The sequence below is a fragment of the Neodiprion lecontei genome, chromosome 6 (genome assembly GCF_021901455.1).
Source record: "Neodiprion lecontei isolate iyNeoLeco1 chromosome 6, iyNeoLeco1.1, whole genome shotgun sequence".
Lineage (NCBI taxonomy): Eukaryota > Metazoa > Arthropoda > Insecta > Hymenoptera > Diprionidae > Neodiprion > Neodiprion lecontei.
The window spans coordinates 9,029,083-9,051,118 of record NC_060265.1 but is presented as its reverse complement, the minus strand read 5'-3'; the positions used below and the strand labels follow the sequence as shown (position 1 = coordinate 9,051,118).

The window sequence follows — 22,036 nt, the reverse complement described above, 5'->3', positions numbered from 1 at the left end:
GTGATCGCAACTCGCAATGAGGAAAGTTTCAAATAATTGCATAAGCCAGAGTGTAAAGTTAAAAACATTATACACAATAGGATTGTACGAATGCACATGAGGAGCGCATCGCGTTGCGGGTGTTAAAATAGTTTCATTCAAGCGATACGAGACGAATATTTTATGTGACATTTTACGCGTAAATTCAGTAGTAATACCTGTACTAGCTTTCCCGATTATTTTTCGAACCTTGAAAACAGTGTCGTGAAAAATAATCTGGATAAAAATAAACTAGCGTCATACAATGAGAGAAATTTTTAGTTCCGGTTACCGCTCGGTCCTTGACTATTTTCATTTTTTACCCCAATCGAAAAATATAGTTTTAGGTACAAAATGAAAATTAGTTTTCTAGCTGTTGTCGGTAAGTCTAGTATCCGTTACTATTCTTTCTCATTACGATCACTGTTGCTATATTTTCTTGCAACCGTTGCGAAAATTTAACGCTCGCGCAAGAATAAATTGACGTTAAAGCCTTTTGTTTACCTAAAAAAGTAGAGTAAACCGAACAAACTGATTTTACGTTGCAATTATCAAAAAAGGATCGACAATAGCGCAAAATGGTTACGTCCACCTCGTTTTTCGTAATTCCAACAATATTCAAACAGTTTTTTCAACGATACCTGTTTTACTGAATTTTTCTAGTTACTGTAACAAATGAAATTTTTCTCAGCGTAGAAGTTGAGATATTACATACGGCAGTGAAATATTCATAAAAATGAGTTTTTTAATTATAGAATCGTGGAATCTGGAACGCTGAACAATTAGGGATGATAAGCGATGTAAGCTTGAAAATCTTGGGCAAGCCGTGTTTATCGTTTTAATCTGATATATCTCGTTACGACGAAATTCAATATTGCGGATTTCGAAGTTAACACGTTTTCACATGTAAACCGAGTTTTGAGTTCTCTGATTACCGTAACCGCGTTGAAGGTCTGAAAATGTGAACCTGAATCGAAAGCTACGCGAGAAAGAGGCAAATTCGTTGAAGATATGTGGAACGCAAAAAATTCGGAGGCAAATGGAAGTCGAAATATGGAATTATAAGGTGCATTCTAGCGCGTTGTATCAGAGGACCAGCCTCTTAACAGGCGCTGCGAGACCCGGGTTTGCTTTTAGTTGGCGACTCGAGCTATAAGGTACAATTACTCGAAATCCTCTCGCCCCCAGCCCGCAGCTACTCACTCTATGGCCCATCCCTCGGGGGCGGACAGACACGCGTGAAAGTACCTGCATGCGCCTGAAAATAAATCGTCCGAGCATAATATACGTGCATATACTATTGTCGTTGTACGATATGATGCGAATATGCGAGCTCTCGTAACGGAGGAAACGCGACACGGTGCGCGGAATGCCGGATTATTTAAACTATCGAGGAGTCGAAATTTTGATGATTTTCTTGGAACAAGAAAATCCGATCCTAGACACTTTCGAATGTTAGAAGGATTTGGAATTTCATAAAACTGAGCTTTACACGTTTTTGCCTCTTTCGAGTAACGAAGTCCTGTCTATAAATCAAACTTTGGGAACGACGGAGCTTGCAGTTGGAATTTCGTGGTCTTTGGGTTAAAATTGAAAACCCGATGTAAGCGTTATCATTATACGCAAATAAACTTGTGCAGCGGAGTAGAATTCAAAGCGACGTGACAAATTCCTCCGTTTAATTGGTTTTTATTGTCCGTTCAACGCAGAGGCTCGCATATTTTAATTAGCTTGTAAAAAATCACACGATCTGTATAACTATAATGAAACATTGTGATATTTCGTCTGCTTTGAGTCTGGGACACGACGAACAGCAATATTAAGGAATAAATTAACCTTAAGGCTACTTCGGTAAAACTAGCAAATCAGACAAAATCCAAACACAGCGATCATTTTCAGAGGTTTTGTTTTATTGCGTTGATGCAGTTATTATGAAATCAGCGATTGACGCCATGTATCATCAAATCTGACGAAGTACAAACTGTAACTGTATTAATTTGATAACAGCTGTGGTGGTTAAAATTATAAAATAACTTGGGCTTGATTGAACGTAAACGATGAGTGAACCACGGCGATTCGAACCATTTTGGTACGTCATAGCTTCGACGCTGTTTTCAGAAGAGATGGGTAGTATTTTCATTCGCACTTACAATCCGTACAAGTGCACTGTCCCTCGCTCTTACACTCGCACTTATCTGCAATAAGAAAATTCAAGATAATTACCTGCAACGCGTGAGAATTCGTAGAAAAAAATCGGAATGTCTGTAGTATATTAATCGTAGTTATTTATAATCATCGACGATATGATGAAAATTTATCACGGTGAAAACTAACTGCAAGCCTGCACGTAATAATTCTCATTTAATTGTAAGATACCGATAATCGCCAATGATTTTTAATATCTTATCATGTGCCGTGTCTTTCAATTGCCTACCTTTTAATAATACACATTTATAGGTATATCTTTAGATACATTATAGTACTACCTTGTGCGGTGTCGCAACATTCGCAATCGGTACCGCATTTGCAGTCACTGCAGACATCTGTAAAAGACGTAGATGGAAATAATTTATACCGATTCCTATACTCCCAGATACATTAACTGCGTTCAATTGGTGGATGTGATCAATTGCCGTTGGAAAACGTTACAGAAACATCAGACGTATTTTTCTTAAGTAAAAGGATTTATTTAAAGAAGACAAAAAACATTCCATCCTGATTGGATTGTTTGAGGTGGATATACCCGTGTTCAAATATTAATCCTAAGTAAAATATACTTGGAAACTTCTTTTTGGGTTACAATTTTCGAGTAATTTAGTCCGGTTCGGTTACGATTTTATTTTCGTGTAAAAATTTTAATGCAAACTGTCTTATGCTGTGATGCAGATCAACTCGTCAAATGACAACTGAATTATTAGCTAATTTAAAAAAAATTATTCTTCAAACAAATAGTAAAATGTGTATATGACGCAAAAGTTGATTTACATGAAATTTTTTCAAATACAACTACTCGAGGACTAATATGTACAAATATATTAAATGTGCAAAAAAATAAGTAATTGTGACAAATGTAATCCACAAAACCGGCATGAATAACTCCTAATGTACATGTAATTCAACAATTTACAATCATATTGAATTTAGTAACGTTATCGTAACGATTCATGCTGCGGAAAAACCGTTACTTCGCGATATTGGAATTGTCTAAAATTCGGGAAACCGTAATAGAACAAAACACACTCGTATTTCCAAATCTTAGTTCCTTAAAAATCATTGTAAAATGAATAAACTGACGATTTTTCCCGAACGTTTCGTTACGATAACATAACTAACTTCAAACTCATAATTCACAAGGTTTTCAAAGTATAAAACTTGGAGCATTACCGAGGGCTAAGAAATATGAAAAAAATAAAGAGCCGCTTACCTTTGCACTTTTCACAGGGTCCAGGCATTTTTGCGTTTACTTACTGGTTCTCGGTAAACTTTGAAAGTTAAAAATCACTGAGAGGTTTCGAGGAGCTTCTGAAGACCGTGCTCTCGGCACGATCTATTTACGCAGTTATATTCACTCTGTAATCAACGGGTGTTGCTGCAGGACGTGTGCAATATTACGCGTAGGAGATTGTTCGTTATCGGAATGTCGCTGCAACGCAACGCCTCTTCACCTTACCTTGAGTGTAAATATTTTTAAAAAAATTATGTTTGCCACACATTTGCAATGCGATAAGCAACTTATTACGCGGTAATTCAAACTGCTTTTATACGTAGAGAAATTTCATGCGAACCCGTCGAACGTCTGACCCTAACCACTTCTGATTTTGTTTAAAAAGTTTTCTGCGATTGCTCAATTATTTACAAATATTTGCAGTCATTTTGAAAAGGAATCTTTTTTAAGATTCTCAAAAAATTCTCAGAAACTGTATTTTTTATTCCAAAAATTTCAAGACCGGACCCACAATGCGCCGATGTGTTTTTCTCCATTTTTTTTCAGCACTTTCAATATTTTTGGTCATCTAAAACATTGTTTGAACGGTCTGAAAATTCCGGAAAGATTCTCAAAACTTCTGTCTTTCGCTCGCAACATTTCTAGACCGGTTCCATTGTGAAGGGATTTTAATTTTTTTTTTACATTTTTTTGCACATTCAACTATTTTTATCAACTTCGTGATGAAACCAGTCTAGAAACGTTAAAAGTGAAAAATTGAAGTTTTTAAAATTTGAACTGAATTTTCTAACTGTTTAAACCACATTCATATTGAACCAAAAAATTAAGAGTGCTAAAAAAGAAGAGACAAAAGTCGGCTCATCATGAATTCTTTGAAAAAGAAAATAGAGTTTTTGAGAATTTTATAAAAGGTCCGTTTCAAATTTACTCTGAATATTTATAAATAATTAACCAGTTAAATAATAAATCTAAAAAAATCAGGGTACTGTACAAAGTTGAGACAATTGCAGGAAATTTGTTGAACAAAATCAAAAATGGTGAGGGTCAATCGTTGGTTGGATTCGCATAGAATTCCCCATACATTTATTCAATCCTAAGTTTTATCATGCTTTCATATGTACGCCCCGTATGCAATCCATTGTTTCATTACGTTCATTGAATGCAACATTCCGCGTATTTTTCCTCAGCTGATTAACGTCTCACGTTCATCGCGTTAATCAAACCATATTAAAATAGATATGGATACGTCAGAATAGTAATAAATTATACCAACGTATTTTCTTTAAACTTCCACTGACCAACGTAATGATGTTGCATTGAACGAATCTGCAGCAATATGTAAGGAATATTCATTCGATCGTAGCTCAGTTTTCGTTCTTGAAAGATAGCAAACTTGTTTCTGTGACACAAGAGACGTCAAATTCTAAATAAATTAATTACCAGTATTGTATAGCTCTAAGGAACGATGCTTCTTTTGCTTGCAACTTGTTTTCCCCTCGTACATACTATGCTGATAGTTATATTTTTAACGAAGAAATCAACAAACTTGGTAGGTCAAGAGTTAATTATGCATCATTATCTCAATAAAAGTATGATAATTGATTAATTACGTTTCGCCGCAGAAGATAGAAGTCGGCGTGAGGTTTTTCATTGGGATGACCGTAGAGCCTGCCGAATGTTTCGAGACATCGTATTTCTGATATGCAATAGAAATTACACTGATTCTTTATAACGTAAATTGCAAGCAATGCCTGCGAGAATTTTTCTCATCCATTTACTGCACATAGAGACGTCAGATACGACACTTTGTAGCATACAAATGTCAGTAAGAAAGATTTTCCCTAAACTTCGAACTGCATGAACAATATAGTAGAAAAGTCAATTATTACAAAATAAGAATAAAAACTTGAATAGAACCAAGTAAAACTTATGAATTTTATAATCATATTCTTCATTTCTTTACAATACTAAATTATCACACAATATCTAGTCAGATTGTTCTTATCCAATGTCTGCTCAGTATTTCACATGTCGCTGGGCAAGAAAATCATACTTCTGCATAGCGTTAGTCATTGCACGTGGAAAATTTTTAAAAACTCATTTGTGAAGTAAATTTTTCGACAGCTCAAAAAACAGCGGTAAACAACAAATGTTGGTAATCCTGTTACTGCTTTATCGATGGAGCCAATAACAACAATGGTGTTGCCTTCGGTAGAATCGCAAGAACTTTCGAGGAGCTTAGAATCGTCGATAAAATGCCATGACTCGGTATATTAATTATAGAAGAACAACGCTAACATCTTTCGCTAACTGAGGTATGTCGGACAAACCCAATATCATTGCAGTTTTACGTAAAACTGAAACAGCTAACTACAATAATTGTAAGCAGCCTCTGATTCGAAACAGGAACTTGGGGCTAATTTTAGTGGTAACCGCATGTCGGTAACAATTCCTTACTTACCATCATGAAAACAGTGGACAACGATGAGGCTGAAGTTAGCAGCGTAACGTGACGACACATCGGGATAAAAAAATCGTCATCATTGGGCAATTTGGAATGACTTTCAAGGAGTTGGCTTTTCGAAAAAATAGTATACTCTGTTCGTACTGGTTTACTAAATTTCGGATATTCCTGAAGGGTGAACTAGCGATTTTTCCTAAACATGCATCGTTACAGTGACGTTACTAGCTTCATCCTTATAGATAATGCAAAGCATCCGAATTTCCACAAAGATTTAACAAACAGAAATACGACTAATATAGTTTTTCGTTTACAATTAGATAGACAGTACCTGACAATTATTGTGGCTTATGAAATTGTTTCGATCGATATTTCCTAACAATGAAATTAAAGACGACACGTTTGTTAACGTGAGGAGAAATTTTTCCTTTTTCAATTCCATTTTCTCTCATAGAAAGGTGAATCTAATTCTATAGAACGGAATTATGACCAGTGTTCGAAATATTTCGCGATCCAACCTTCGTCATCAGATCATAATGATCCTGTTACTACGTACTTTTTTCACGACGAGAATCTAAGATTAATGAAATATTTTTAATGGCATTTACTTACATTTTTCCGAAGAACCAATCGGCATTCAATTCGTATCTGCAATCACATAACTCACATTACACTATACATCGAACACAAGTTTAATATTCGCAGGATGCAGACTATTATTTACGCGCTACACTTGACTTCACTCAGCGTCAACTACCCGCGTGTTGGAAAATACCTTTGACGGAATATGCGAGAAATTAATGCGCTGTATGGTCTGAACAACAATGACAAGTTAAATTGCCGAATATGTCACTCTGGCAAGAAAGCACTCACCAATTCACAATGCACTACGGAAAATACAATTTATACGACGCGACACAATGTTAGAATGCGTTCTTCGCCGGTCGCTCGCCGTAAGAGAAATAAAATGACAGATGCGAATCGCTTCAGAGTCGACGCACTTCACACCGGATCGATTACGCATGCCGAAAACTTGATCTACACACGATGAAGTTGCCTTTGAATTGTCGCGGCAAGCGTTCGAAATTCAAAACTGAATCAACCCGTGAAAGCTGTTAGCTACTTCTTCGTTTCTAGTCTCTAATAATGCCAATACCCGGTGTGTACGCCGCTATTTTCTTCATTCTGTGATATGTTATAGCACATAGATTTATAATTAGAAGCAAATTTCCATTTGAACTTGTACAAATTGAACTTCTACTCCTTCTAATAGTTTGTTCTATCAATAATATGATAAGTTAACAATAACGAGGTGATAACATCAAGTAATGCGAAATTTCCATGGTAATATTCTTTTCCCCGTATACACGTTATTGTTCCTAGATAGATAAAAACAAATGTTCATCGAGCAAAATGTGTACAGTAACATAGGATATTTGTAAGTTCCTTATATATTTCCTAATCATGGATGCACCCCAAAATGGATGTACAAACCGCCTCATCCTAGGTGGCTGTAATTATTTCGTTCGTAAAAAAAAATAAATAAAGGCAACTGAATCATTAATAATTAAAGTTAGTTACATGTAGATTCCAGAAAGTAATAGGTACAACAGGTAAGTAAAAAGAGAAAAATAGTTGCAACTACTGTTTTTTCAGATGGAAAAAACTAAGATACTACAAGATATCCTCGACGATCCTTGAAACTAATAAAAAGTTATTATAGTTGTCCAATAAAGAGTAAATGTAAACAATACAGAATTGGAAATAGGGTACGTTTCTATACTATCCAGCGCAGAAAGTAGCACATTACGCACAGTGCTTGTATACACATATTTTTGATTCAACACGAAATCTGCATTCAAACATCGTCTACTAACATTCTAAGAACAATGAACAAATATAGATTAAACATGCATGAAATAACTGTAAGTTTCCAACATTAAAGGTGAAGTTTTCATAACTGCTTCGATCCCTGGGATATTATTGAACAAAACAGGAAACGGTAAATCGATATTCAAAACTGAGCTATTTCGACATGTATTTATTATTTATATTTGTATTATAATATTGCCGATATGTTTTTCTAAACATATTGTGCGTGTTTGGTGTTATTATTTTTATATATGTACTAGAAATTAATATTGGTGGGTTTCAATTATATACCTATAAAATTGTACAATTTCTCGGTTGTATACTCCCTATAAATTTGAAGCTCCGCTTCAAACTTTGTAATAATATTGGTCTGTGTTACAATTTGCTGCATCTTTTTTACATATTGCATTACGTCCTAATAATCAACACTTTTGCCCCCTGTTCTACACGCTTCAATATTATTTTCCAATTCTATGACATAGGATTTAGTATTCACTTTGATGTCACCAAAATATATTTTTCTCAATCAATAATTTTCGAGTTTCAATATTTTCACTTTACAAAACTTGCAGTTGATATCAGTACATAATACCAACAAGTTTTATCAATTTCATTTTCAATGAATACATTCAGGGCTGATCTTTCTTCAAATTGTAAAAATTTCAACACAATAAGAAAACAGTTATGAAAAATATTGACAATCAGCAAAAAGTGATGTTATTTTCATGCGAAATCTGACAATGACTCGAACCAAAAAGCCCACAAAAATTCATATTACATTCAAAAGATTTTACTAAACAGGCATTCCGTGTAAAACTCTTTTTGTTTCGAACTGAATGATTACGAGTTCACATGAATACATATTTTAAGTTTGACAACTGAAAGATATAACTGCTATATTCGGAAAACGAAGAAACTGAAAACTTTTTACAAAGATATGAATCATGTTGGGACAATGCCGAATGCTTTGTTTACCTTGTCCATTCGTATGACATGCATTGAAACAATTATGTCCGTATAGTATCTATTATAAGTTGCGGGATGATAAGAAATAAGACCTCAATTATCAGACCGCAATAATTTACAAATAATTTAAGTGAAGGTCCAAAACATCAATAGTCAAATTTCAAAATGCAAAAGGATACAAGATAAACAAATAAAAGGGCTTACAACTAAAATGATTCGTAATAATGGATGATCTGTTCCGGGATAGTTAAATTCATTCGTATAATTTGGTATCTGATTATTAGGCCTTTCGGTTGAAAAAATTATTGTTGCCTAGTGAACCTCGAAAAATTACAATGTTAATAAAAGTGAATAAAAATTGCATTAATTGTGCTTAATTAATTGACTGTGACCACTGCTTTAGTGATACGTCAACAAGAAAACTCTATCCCTTAAAAATAGAACTAAAAAACATTAAAATATTGATATTTTATAAAAATAAAAATATATGTGTATATGTATAGTTATTTATGTACATACTTATGTATGTATGTAGTACATATATGTATAGTTATATAATATGTATATGGCATGCAGTGTCTCTAATATTTAAATCCGCCAATTATAATATTACTATTATTTGACCTATCAGCACTCACATATTTGACAGAAATTGCTATTTTGTACAGTATATATTTACGGGCGTATATATCAGTATATAATGTGTAAAGAGCTGTTACCAGCAATCAGAGAATATCTGACTTGTCTAAAAATTTGTCCTGAATAAGTTTGTGACACAGTTTTGAAATAAACACAAGAAACGAGAAAGAAAATTTAACCTCCTAACTACACGATTATGTGAAATATTTAGCATATTTATGTGTAAGTATATATGTATATTGTATATGTATACCTAGCACAGATTAACGATAGATATTAAACATTAAAGTATAGGCACGTTCATATATTATAATATATTTGTCTATTATTATAATTATATATTAGCTAGAAGCAATATATTTTATCAAACGCAAGAATTTTATGAAACTCGACAGCGCGTTTGTTTCAAAATTCGTTGCAAATTTTAAAGATAAAGAGTTGCACATCGTTGAGACTTTCTTATACGGAGTACTAACTTTTGTATTCATCATTATGAAATGATAATGTTATCAAAGTTATCCTGGCAATTATTGTAAAAAAAGAAAGTCTTTATGATAATATTATAATATTGAAACTGATACTTTTCAGAATATAGTGAATTTTTCTGACTTTTCATCTCTGCAAATTACACGCAATTTAATCGTAGTTGAAAATAAAAACTCTTAAAGGTGATACAAAATAATGCAGATTTTTATCGAAGACACTTTTTTTCTATCACGATTGAAATTATTATTAAGTTTATCATTATATTTTTGGTTTACTAAAATATTGCTATCAAACTCCGATAACTTTTACCTCTGAATCAAATATCAGCACATACTAAATACCACTAATACCAACATGCATTGGAGACGCATCTCTCAAAAACATTAAACAAATGTGCAACAAAGTGATTCTGCTATAAGAATAACACATTAAGAGTTCCGTCAAAATTTTGATGAATCATGATTAAGTTTGAAAAAAATTTAGTCTAAAATATTGGAGAAGCAATTTCAAGTATTCTGGATATACGCTGAAGACGTCTTTCACATAATTATTGGCTTTAGTATTTTCTCAGACAAAAATATGGGAGAATTTTGTAGAAGTTCCTGAATCCCAAACAGTGATTTCGTCGAATTAAAATTATTAAAAATGTGAAAAATAGCGGCTTTACTCATTCTAAGTCCCTGAGATTGTAAATTCGACAAAAAATAAAATTATAAGTCCTAAAGAAATCGTTGAATTCTGTGCCAACTGCTCGCGATTCCACATTAGCTTGCGCTTTCGATATTTACGCATATCATTGTAGGATTGATCAGTAAGTTTGACGTTTTTATCACGTTATACTTTGCTATCCCACACAATAACTTTCTCCAGCAATTTTCAAAATTGTCAGAATGTTGCATCGGCATACGATATTCTAAATTATTCAATTTTATCGATTTATATTCTCAGGTGTGACGACTCATTAGATCCAGCAATGCCCTACGATTTATCTAGCTGTCAATGTTATGTCTCTATTAATTAGTTTTAATCAATATTATATACTGACAACTACCATTTCCCACACCGTCAGTTCCTTTTCATCCATAGATAAAAAAAAAGTTGTCAATACTTGTCATTTTTCTACACGCAATTCAAGAAATCTTGGGAGTCTAAATACGCGAATAAGGTGCAATGCAACGAATATCAGTTGGTGAATTTGAATTGTTACTGTTTTGAACGGTTTCCATCGATGAGGATTTATAGTCAAGCAACTCATTTCACAGTTATCTTTTCTGAAATAAAAAACAGAAAAAAGAAACATAATTAAAGATAAATATACAGCCCTTTAAGGTCTTCTGAGATCATTAACACGTCGAAACGCGTACTAAGATTTTTCCGTCAATAATACTAATGTAATAAACAAAAAACCGAATCAGATTGAAATTAGTCAACTGCATAAATTCAATTTTTTGAGATGGGGTAGACTTCATTTGTCCCTTTTTAATAATTGGCTTCCATTGCGATAATTTATTGCATCGATAAACGTAAGCATGTTTATAAAGTACGACTGTTAAATTGCTATCCATGTATGGTGACAGAGTGACCATCTCTTTAGACTCTGTGGCTTTCTCAATGAGATGCTACTAAATATGACATAAACTCAAACAACACCATTAAAATTGCTGCCTTCGCAGTCAGAAGTGAGTTGTAAGTAATTTTGGTTAATTTATCAGCCAATTAGAGTACACGGAGCAAAGAATACGATATGTATTGCACCTAACAAGAATGAAAAATAAAAAGATACGCACCTCATATATATATATATATATATATACACACAGTCTATGAATAAATTGTGCTATGAAATTAAGGTCACTATTATAAAAGTTATACCATCCCGTCCTACGACTCAAATTATTCCTTTCTAATTCAATTACAGTATCACCCGTTTATCGTTATCAAAGAAATCGGCGCAACATGCATTTCTTTGTATTCCACTTTTCGATTCCTATGATTTTCCAGGATAGAGAGTGTCTTATATCCTATTTAAAATCAAATCATGACACGCCACATTAAGCACATTGAGTTACGTAAGTTCAGCTGTACATTGCGCTCTCTCTTCTTCTACTAATTGTCTGGTTCGATTGAAGGCCTCAGTTTTAAGAAAATCTACAGTCTTATAGACTGTTGTACTCGGGGGTGACTGGGCAGGTGGCAAAGGGGACGATACAAAACTTCCTTGCAGATCCAAGTCCAAGTATTGCAGAACTTCGAAAGAACGATGCGAGGCAGGTATAAATGTATTCTGATCTTGAAAGTAATATATCTGGAAAAGTAAATAGACAACCATGTCAAAACACATATCAATTTAATGAATAATTCGTAATTACGACCAACCGATATTTACCTCTTCTTTGTCATCGCACGTATTGTTATCCTCATCAGACGTCGACTGATGTCGAATCGACTGAGAGTGAGTTGGCGGTGTCGGACTGGGTGCCGCACGTATTCTGCCTTTACCAGGTGGCGATGCTAATTGTAATGGTCCTGGAATAAGAAATAGAAAAATATTATTTACTAGTTTGATTTCAAACTGTTATTGAAAAAACAGAATAATATTCGAATTCTGGTGTGCCTGTATCACATGGGTTATAAATTATGGTAACTTACACATATGTAGATTCCAAATAACGCTCCCCGACTCATAAGTAAATTTGAATGGATTCCCACAAACTTACCATCGATAGGTGGTTTAGTGAGAGATGGCTTGAGTTTCCTGTTAATACTTGGTGGCTCAGCTGGTGAGTGCTCGGTTGAACTTGATTCCGGTACTGATAGAACAGGACCAGGTGATGGTTCATTGCTAATAATTGAGGTCGAATCACTAGTTCTTCTACCTGGTTTCAAGTCTCTGTAAACAACTGGAGGTGGTGGAGGCATTAGGGATGGTACAGCGCTCGATGAGTCTCTAGTTAGAGGACTAGGCAAGTTTGAGTACGTTGCCGTTGTTGATGATTCGGAACGTGGGCTAGATGGTTCGTCTTCGTGAAAATCGTATCGAAAAACGTGCCCATCGGAGTTTGTAGGCGCAGCATTGGAATAGCAATGCCTGCCTGGTCGACCCGCGGTATTTGTGTTTGGATCCGCATTCGATCCTGGCTGATGGGATCGAGGAAAGTCGTAAGTTTCATCGGTCACAATTGCTGTAGCCGGAGTAGATGGAGCAGGAGTGGCAGGAGTCGTGGGCTTGGAACTTTCCGCCGCACTATCAAGATTCAAATAATTATGACCAAAGTTCTCTGGCACCATATGGGGAGGTTTTGGAGGTCGTGGAGGTGCTGGTATCTTTTCTACAGCCGGAGGTGTCACTGAATCTACGATCTGAAGCTTTCCAAATCTTTTCATTACGCTCCAAGATCCAATCTCTGCATCTCCTGATACGTTGCTTGGTCTAGCTTCACCTGCTTAAAAAAATTTTCGGTTCGAGGTAAAAAAATTTTTCCTCAACCTTAAGGGATTCTTACATAATGGATCAGAATGCGAAAAAAAATTTATCAAAAGAAAGTGACGACAATTTCTAATAGGCAAATGGTGGATCAAAAACGGTGTAAAAAGAAAGTGGTCCAAATAGAAATTTCAAAAAATGACAGTAAAAGTTAATATGAATGCAAATAATAAATAAAGTAAATTTCCAACCAAAAACATTCGGAAGAATGAGTTTCTCATAGTTGAAATTCTAGGAACATCAGATAATAAATTTAATTTGTACAATCATAGTTGAGTCGATGTCAATATTATGTAACATATTACTAAAAAGCTCAAATCAATTAAATGAGCCTTTACGAAGGAATCAACACATGGATTGATTTTCTAAAAACAAAATCTAATTCAAAGGAGACAGCATCTTCTTTCCTCACAAATCATTGCAAATACACTTAAATTTTGAAAGCAATATCCGTGAGTTAAAGCTGATCAATTAAGGTCAACTGCGGCTTTAATTACAATTTTTTACTTACGAGACGAAGGAAATGTCTCCCAATTAACACTAGGAACTGGAGAAGTCCATTCATCGTCAGTAAATACACTTTCTGCATCAGTTGTAGTCGGAGATCTGGGTGGAGAGGGAGCCAACTTTCTTGGGGCATCATAATATTGTTCTGTATTCTGTCCCAGGGCAGAACTAAGAGAGCTTGTGTCGTTCAAGGAGCGGCCAGAAATGCATTCACTGATTGGAATGTAGGGTCCAGATATAGTACTGGTTGGTGAGATCGGAGGCGACTCTTGAGGCTCGAATGGAAATACTGTTGAAGAGAAAAATTGAAACATAGACAACTTTACTTTGCGTCACTGGAATGTGTTAAAAGTATATTCGTCTACACAGCAAAAATACCAAAGAACCAAAAAATGTCTTTCGTAAACAAAGATCTGCATTTTCAAATTCAATTAATATTTAATAAACAGACAATTTGTAACAGAATTGTTAATTTAACAAGTAGTTTTAGATATAGATACTTATTTTCAGACTTACTTTGACAGTGCGGCTCATCATCCTGTGTGTAAGCTTTCAAACCGCAAACCTGGCAAACTGCATCAACCCACTTGTTCATGTCAGCTTCGCTCTCTGCCACCAGGTAGTAAGTTCTTTTCGGAGTCTTCACGTCGAACATGAACTGATATTTCTGCTTTCGATTTTCAAATCTCAAGCCAGCATCCACCTGCACATTTGTAGTTGATTAATCAACGATTATTCTCATTCTTAAATGGCAAATAACTTGTAATTTTTGGCAAAAACTAACTTTAATGACGTTTTTAGAATTTTTGGAAATAAAAATAATTACCTGCTCGCATTGATCCAAATCTATGCGGCCCTTGAGCTTTCTGCAACGTCTGTCTGTGTAATATTCCAAGAAATATTGTCCAGGCAATTCTCCGCTGTGACGGAGCGCAAACCAACGCTTTCGCCATCTCTAGAGCAATCAGTTTCGAGGTACGATACACGGTAAGAATTTGTTGAATGTTCTGCTTCAATGTTGTTACGAAAAACAAATTGGGTGTGGCAGACAACAATAACTACTTGACAAAATGAGGTGCATATGTAGCATAATAACACCAAATTGATTTAAAACAGTCCAATATCTAGATCTATCATTGATAACTTTCGTGGAACATTACTTTCTGTTGGAATTCAAATAATTGGACAGTACTGATGAAACAGGTTTTTTCTGGTTGCAACAGATGCTGACTAGTTAGTTACGTTAGAATCAGTTTCAAGGAGATTCGTTTTCGTTGCAGCATAATTCACAGAGCTGTGTGTCAATGAAAACTAAGATATTGAACCCTAGTGAATAAATCAGAAAAGTAAGAGTTGAAATGTATTCATTATGAGGGAAAAATATCATAATTCAAAAAAGATGTAAGGAAGATTACATACGAATGAATGGAAACAGTCAAATATTATTAGATTTGCCTAAAGTAACATTATTTTTATGTGCTTCTACCAAATTACACAAATTATTCATCAACAATGCTATCTACATATTATGACAAGTGATTCTATACCACATACACATAAATAAGATTACACATAAATAAGAATAAAATTAAGTATGCTAACTGAGATGTCAAAGAATACTGATAATTATGTATAATCACTTTGAGGCTTTGATTAGATGCTCTAAATAAGTTTACATTTGGAATAGTTGCCTGTAAAAATACTGGAAACAGTAGCTCAGCAAATATGACAAAGACGACTAAGATTAAAGTAAATTGACAACAAACAATGATTATTAGGAATACGTCATAAATTTAAGTAGGATAAACCGAGATCTGAAGTATGTGCAACACACAGATACCTGACTAGCTGTCCGTGGTGGCGTTGAGCCAATTTCCACAGTTGAGCAAACAATCAATGATTATTAGGAAAAACCCAAGCGAATAAAAAGATTGATTCAGAATTGAATTGGGAAAGACAAGACTACAAATTCTTTTGGGGTCTCACGAGTATCCAGGTATGAGGTGGAAAGGATATCTTTCACTTCCTAGGTTAGACTGACGGTTATATTGTTAGGAAAAATGTTAACCCATTTAAAACGGTTCGAAGTGTCCCGATCAAGAGTGGGGCTTGACGATGTATGAATCCCATTCAATTAAAACAGGGGTTATCCGAGCGTTAAATGGGAATGATTAATTGTCGGATGATAGAAGCCCTGGTTAACGTAAACAATGGAAAGAGTCATCTTCGATTAGATTTTAGAGGAAACCTTACCGCTTTCCACAATTTTGAGGGTGGCGATTTTATAAGCCAGCCTTCGTGGACGATTTCTTGGCTTGTTTTGAGCGTATCCATGCCCTACACACTTCTTAACGAGTCGTAACGATTAATGACACATCATTGAGAAGACCGAGCGACTAACACGCACGTATTCGGTCCATTTATCTATTTTTGGTCGATACACAGGCAAGTAGCTCACCAACGAGCATCGTAATCTCGACACACAACCAAAGTTAGTTTGTAAGATAAGGTTATCTCACTTCGTTCGTCACTACAGGAAGTTTGATCCACGAACGTCTAAAAGACATAGTATAAAGAACGTATAAAGCAATGGCATGAAGAGGACTGAAACATCTGCTATTGAAGTCATAGGGTGATTTTTAATCATGAGTGTGACGTCGCAACTGCTGTCCCCAACGATTCCAGAAGCTAGACACTGGATCTAATCGTGATGGCACAGCTAGACACAATCAGTAGTTCTGGGTGACCAAATACCAACTAGCATTGGAATGCACTAGACAGTGGATGCTCAATCCCGCTTTTCGAACAAACCGGGAATAGGATTATCCTTGTATTAATTAATGAAAATTATCTTACCTTTTGAAGATGATTAAAACTCGATGAGCAATGAGTCGATGTGTTGATACTAGCGCCACTTAGTATGCGCTGAATGTGAAATATCTATTTTCTTGACATTCCTATTGGCCACGAACTAGGCAGTAAAACACTGCGGCAGCATTTTGTTGCCCATGAAAAACCAGACCAAAGAGGATTGGATCTTTGCTCAATACTTGCCAACACACTGAAAACACGAAGGGTATGTTCCAATATACACTGCGAGCACTGTTCAGTGCTCTTACTGGGGAGAAATTCGTTCCGATATAGACTGACTGTATGCAGTCGCAGTATCCTAGGGAAATATATGACGTCATAAATCGTCGCCATTTTTCTACTGTGAACACTGGTGCTTTCAAGGTAAGGTGCTCTCAGTGCTTCGATCACGTGATCAACAGCGTTCAGTTGCCAGTACTTGCAGTACTGCGAGTATATTTCGGAATACACCCATGGTGTGCCTAGAACTCCTACGACACGCCCCTTTCTTCGGGGGTTTAGTTACCCAGATATGCACCAAAATATAATGGATCATATAAGAAATTTTCGATGACCGAATATATAGATACAGAATGCAGACTGAAACTAAAATCCTTACTAGATCAAAGAGAAGAAGAGCAATAAACCAGCAAGAGATAAGATATCGCATGAGCATTCAAGCAGTGAGAACTCTGTTCCATGCAGCATGTCCACATCCAATACACTACAGGGATGATGAATCTGGTGAATACGACACCAAAAGATTCATGATGGATTTGCAAATATGGATATCCTTAATCTTAGCTATGTGGATCACAATGTCTGACACTATGCGTGAATATACATGTGAATGTTGTATATCACTTAGACAAGCTGCTACTAACTATGAAGACAAGCTTAAGATGATTATGACTCACAAAGATTTTCATGCAAAACGAGTGTCAAAGTCTACGATAATCGGATGGGCAGAAGGCATATCAACGGATGGAGCCAAACAAGTCTTTGATGATTTAAAAGATTTGTTCGAAGCCATCATTATGGCAAAGTCAGATCCTAGGATAGAAGAGTTAACTACTGATTTTAGTGCAGTATCAGATATGAGTGTAAGTTCAGATGATGATACTAAAGCACAAGAGCAATCTATTCTAAAAGATGAGCTCAAAGCTGATGATGAACACGGAGAAACAAGTCAAATCGTAGAAGAACACCAAAACAGCGAAGAAGTTGCAATGGCCAAAAGAAAGAGGAAAGCAGTTCCTCGACCAATTGGATTAGACTAGGAAATAGATGATACCGATGGCATGATGACTGTGTGTTTAACACAAATATCAAAAGTTGTCAAAGTATATCTACCCGAAACTATAAAAATTGGTAGAGAAGGTTTGCGAATGTATACCGTTAATTACCTAAAACAGATTCTGAAAACGATCTGAGTCTTCTCTTACACATCAAAGATGAGTCAGAAAGCGAAAATCAGAATGATGTTAAAGTCTCATCACATCTATGAAAGAAACAAGAAGAAAATAAAACTTTTCACACCAGGTAATTGCGGGCACACGTATACAGACCGTGAAACCAAAAGAAAGAAAAGAGAATAAACTACGAAAAGAAAGAAGTTCTACGTAGATTTAAAGCTAAATAAAATGAGAGAGTGACGCCTTTCAATGAATAATCTATTTGAGTATAGAGTTCACTGAACTAAGCTAAATTCTAAAACTTTTCAATCTTACAGTATATATGTGTATACTATACACAAGATACATAGTGAGACAACACTAAAACAAACAATATGACAAATGCTACGTAAAATGGAAAAGAGATCATAAAATATATATATATATATATATATATATATATATATATTTTGATCAGAATTCATAACGAACGAAGAGAGTTTTGTTTTAACAACAATATGGGCCTGACGACACATCTCATAAATATTGTAATTATTATTTCCTACCATCATAAAAATGTACGCATGTGTACTGATACTTTACATTCGGTTTTAATTTGTTTCATCCTAGTACATGGATATCAAAATTTGTGTATGATCTGGGATATCTTTATAATATACACTTAATTGTTTCTTAAACATTACTTATCGACTTTCAATCATCAAACTCGCCAAAGGAGTGAAAGGATCTGACTATTCCATGTAAATTAAACTTGTTTAAACATTTATAATATTGTCAACTATTCGTGGGGGTATTAGGATCTTGTTTTCATATTTATATTACTTATCCATTTCATTAACCGATCAAATTCACGAAATATTTCGTATAGCCTTTACTCCAGGCACAGTCGAAACGGATTATGGGTACATCAAAGAATTAATTAAGTACACCCATACATCAGTGGTTATATACTACCGTCATTCGAGGGCCGTGTAATTCATTGCTGGGGAAGTGGCATGCATATAAATACTTTATGTACGTTGTAATTACCGCACTTACGCATAAACATATATTTTACAATTTTACTTATTATTTCATGTTGCATACATTACAGTACTCATAGTATTTATTTAACTTCGACTTTTCAGCTAGAAAATGAATGCACATACCATGGATATTTCAAAAAACGGACCCCTCTGGGCTTCTTGAGACAACGTATCGGGACTTGCGCCATTAGCACGTCATCGCAATCACAAAACCGCCTGGGGCCTGTTTCATGAAACATTCACAGTATGACGTGCATCAATAAAGACAGTTGACCATAAAATCATTATATTAAAACTGAACCTTGAAGTAAAATGAATATTATTAGCTTGATATTTGAAACTATGAATCGAAGCGGGACCGTTAATTCGAATTCCAGCTAATAAAACCGTCACATTAACTGAATAACGAACTGCGAACCGTAGATTGATTGTGACGATTATTCATTAGAAAAAGAAAAAAAAAATGTATAAATTAAAAAAAAATTAATAAATAAATAAAAATTAAATTTCTCACTCAGTGGACAAACGAAAGAAATAAGCAAATAGGTGTATTCCGAAATATACTCGCAGTACTGCATGTACTGGCAACCGCGTTCCGAAATCGTGCGACAGCTTACTGCCGCCAGTCAGTGACGTCATGAAATTTGTGACGTTGTTGACTGCAACTACTGCGGTCTGGGACGTGAGGCAGTTGCAGTACTTGAGAGATGGTCGCATCTTCGGTGTAGCGTTCCGATTTTACTGCGACTGGCAACTGGAAGTAAAAACGGAACGCAGTTCGCAGTTGACTGTGTGACGTCACAGTCGGCAGTACTGAAACATAAGCTAAGACTCCATCTGTTTTTTCCCCACTTTCACATATCCAATTTCATTTTTCACCTGTTTACTAAAATTCTTAGAAGGTCTAGTTGCATAGAGCGTCAGGAAAATATTGGAAATTTGTTTGTCAACATTATTTTGGTTTCTTCAATAATAACTAACAGCAAATAGAATATTAATTCGTTTGAGATAGAACGAATAATTTTTCGTTTTTCACATTGATCTAACATCTGCTTAATTTTATTACAACATTCTCCACAAGTTACCTTGAACAGCACTTACATGACTGTTTCGGATGCATGCCAATAGATATTGATAGAAAAAATATGCCAGGGCAAAATTTGGTACTCCGATTTCTGATACCATTCTGTGGATGAATAATATCAACTGGAATGATCGTTTTTCATCTTACATTTACAGCAACTTCAATAAACTACCTTAATTTTACTGCTCGTAAAAATCCAGCCTTACATCAACCATCAATTAATCCTGTGGGTAGCTAAAAAAATTACAGTTGCTATGGTCGGCGCTTGATGACCCTGAAATTAACATCAATTTGCCATTGATAAGTCTGATAACAAAGTGATATGTACTGTTCTACTTCCACACAGCTGTTACAAATCTCCAGCTACAGAAATAATCAAATTCATTGTTATCTCAGTTTGGTTTTTGTAGACCAATTAAGTTATACAAAAAATGTAGACCTGCCTAATCAAGTCATGGACATACTTGCGATCCACATGTAGAAATTATATACAAATCTAGAAGCAAACAAGTCAAACAATTTTCTCATGATGCCAAATGTTGTGTTTATAACGTGAGAATCGAATCACAATACAAATGAATCAGATACTTTTCAAGTATAATCAAAAACACTGGATTTGATTCTACAAAATTACGTCTAAACCGTGAAATAAAAATGATCAGGATTATGGGATGGTGAAGGTTGAAAAGAAATTGTGAAACTTCTTCATTAATGCAGGAGTAGACAAGATTTTTCACACCACTACAAAATATGAATCACATTTGATAGATCTTTCAGATTACAGAAGTTGATTTCTTACCATATCGAAGATAGTAACGTTATCGTAGCAACGTATACTGAGGAAATATCAGGATTTCGCGATTTTGGAACCATTTGAAATTTAGCCAACTGTAATAAAACGAAACACACTTATATTTTGAAATTCTAGTACCTTAAAAATCATTGTAAAGTCAAGAAAATAGTGATTTAATCCCAAATGTTTTGTTACGATAAGATTACTTATAACTGCTTCTACTTCAAGCATTATGTCTATTCCTGCATGTATGCAAACACAGTATAATAAAGGTTTCAAAAAGTACAATTTATTAATATGCGTGAGAAAAAATCTACAGGTCACACAATATCTTTGACATCTTCAAGAAGTACATTGTTCTTGTTATTTGTACGTCGAATAATTGTTGTATTAATACGTATTATATAATCATGTATTAATGTGCGTTGGAAAAAAATATACGAGAATACTAAATCTTTGACATCTTGAGAAGTACATATTTCTTGCTATATATATACATAAGCGGATAATACATATGAAACGTAATATTTGCAGCGTAGTAAGTAGGTAGAGGTCAAGTATTACTGGTACGATGTTTAGGTGATATTCCATTCGGATTCTTGGCTCACGGTGTAGGCGTGAACAATGCTGCCATGCAGGCAGCTTCGCAGGTGGCAAATGCAGTATTGCATCCCACCAGGGCTGGGACGGCTGCAATTTGCGCTCCGGGTACGGTGCCGAAGGTAAAGCCTGCCGCGGCGAAGCAGGCGGTCACCAAGGCTCCACATCCAGCGTAGCAAACGCCAGCTGCCACCGGACCAGCTTCCACGTTGATAATGCCAGCCACCAGCAACATGAGCACAGCTGATGTTGAAATTTTCATCTTTGCCAAGCAATGAACTTTTTTTTGAACGAAGAAACTTTAGAGTTTAAGGAACTTTGCTTCCTAGCACTTTCGCACCGTGTGAAGAATCGGGCGACAATGACTTGAAATGGCGATGCGACGTAGTTG

General features: G+C 35.2%; 2 protein-coding genes and 1 long non-coding RNA gene across 9 annotated transcripts; 1 reads left to right on the top strand and 2 right to left on the bottom strand.

The window, feature by feature from the left end:
* Window positions 1-1,907: 1,907 nt before the first annotated feature.
* On the bottom strand, window positions 1,908-6,812 carry LOC107216936. 3 transcript variants are annotated; one of them, XR_006904879.1, is made up of 5 exons: window positions 6,798-6,812; window positions 6,537-6,572; window positions 3,443-3,688; window positions 2,505-2,561; window positions 1,908-2,213 (listed from the first exon to the last, which is right to left on the bottom strand). It is a non-coding gene; the product is annotated as an uncharacterized LOC107216936 (long non-coding RNA). The 3 variants fall into 3 exon arrangements; XR_006904878.1 differs by lacking the exon at window positions 6,798-6,812 and adding an exon at window positions 5,074-5,159 and having other exon boundaries at window positions 6,537-6,551; XR_001525550.2 differs by lacking the exons at window positions 6,537-6,572; window positions 6,798-6,812 and adding an exon at window positions 4,904-4,918.
* A 1,137-nt stretch (window positions 6,813-7,949) lies between these two features.
* LOC107216934 (GRB2-associated-binding protein 2) lies at window positions 7,950-16,451 on the bottom strand. 3 transcript variants are annotated; one of them, XM_046742946.1, is made up of 8 exons: window positions 16,132-16,451; window positions 14,705-14,833; window positions 14,395-14,581; window positions 13,883-14,167; window positions 12,605-13,330; window positions 12,274-12,413; window positions 11,973-12,192; window positions 7,950-11,158 (listed from the first exon to the last, which is right to left on the bottom strand). In XM_046742946.1, coding segments are annotated over exons 1-8 (1,770 nt in total). In that variant the 5' UTR covers window positions 16,213-16,451; the 3' UTR covers window positions 7,950-11,156. The 3 variants fall into 3 exon arrangements, with proteins under 3 accessions (XP_046598902.1, XP_046598901.1, XP_015509758.1); XM_046742945.1 differs by having other exon boundaries at window positions 7,950-12,192; XM_015654272.2 differs by having other exon boundaries at window positions 7,950-12,192; window positions 12,605-13,327.
* Window positions 16,452-17,104: 653 nt separating this feature from the next.
* Window positions 17,105-21,655, top strand: LOC124294987. Of its 3 annotated transcripts, none has more exons than XM_046742846.1 (2): window positions 17,105-18,270; window positions 19,271-21,655. In XM_046742846.1, the coding sequence occupies exon 1, from the start codon at window positions 17,322-17,324 to the stop codon at window positions 18,006-18,008; it is 687 nt and encodes a 228-aa protein (XP_046598802.1). In that variant the 5' UTR covers window positions 17,105-17,321; the 3' UTR covers window positions 18,009-18,270; window positions 19,271-21,655. The 3 variants fall into 3 exon arrangements, with proteins under 3 accessions (XP_046598802.1, XP_046598801.1, XP_046598800.1); XM_046742845.1 differs by having other exon boundaries at window positions 17,105-18,670; XM_046742844.1 differs by having other exon boundaries at window positions 17,105-19,157.
* Window positions 21,656-22,036: the final 381 nt, after the last annotated feature.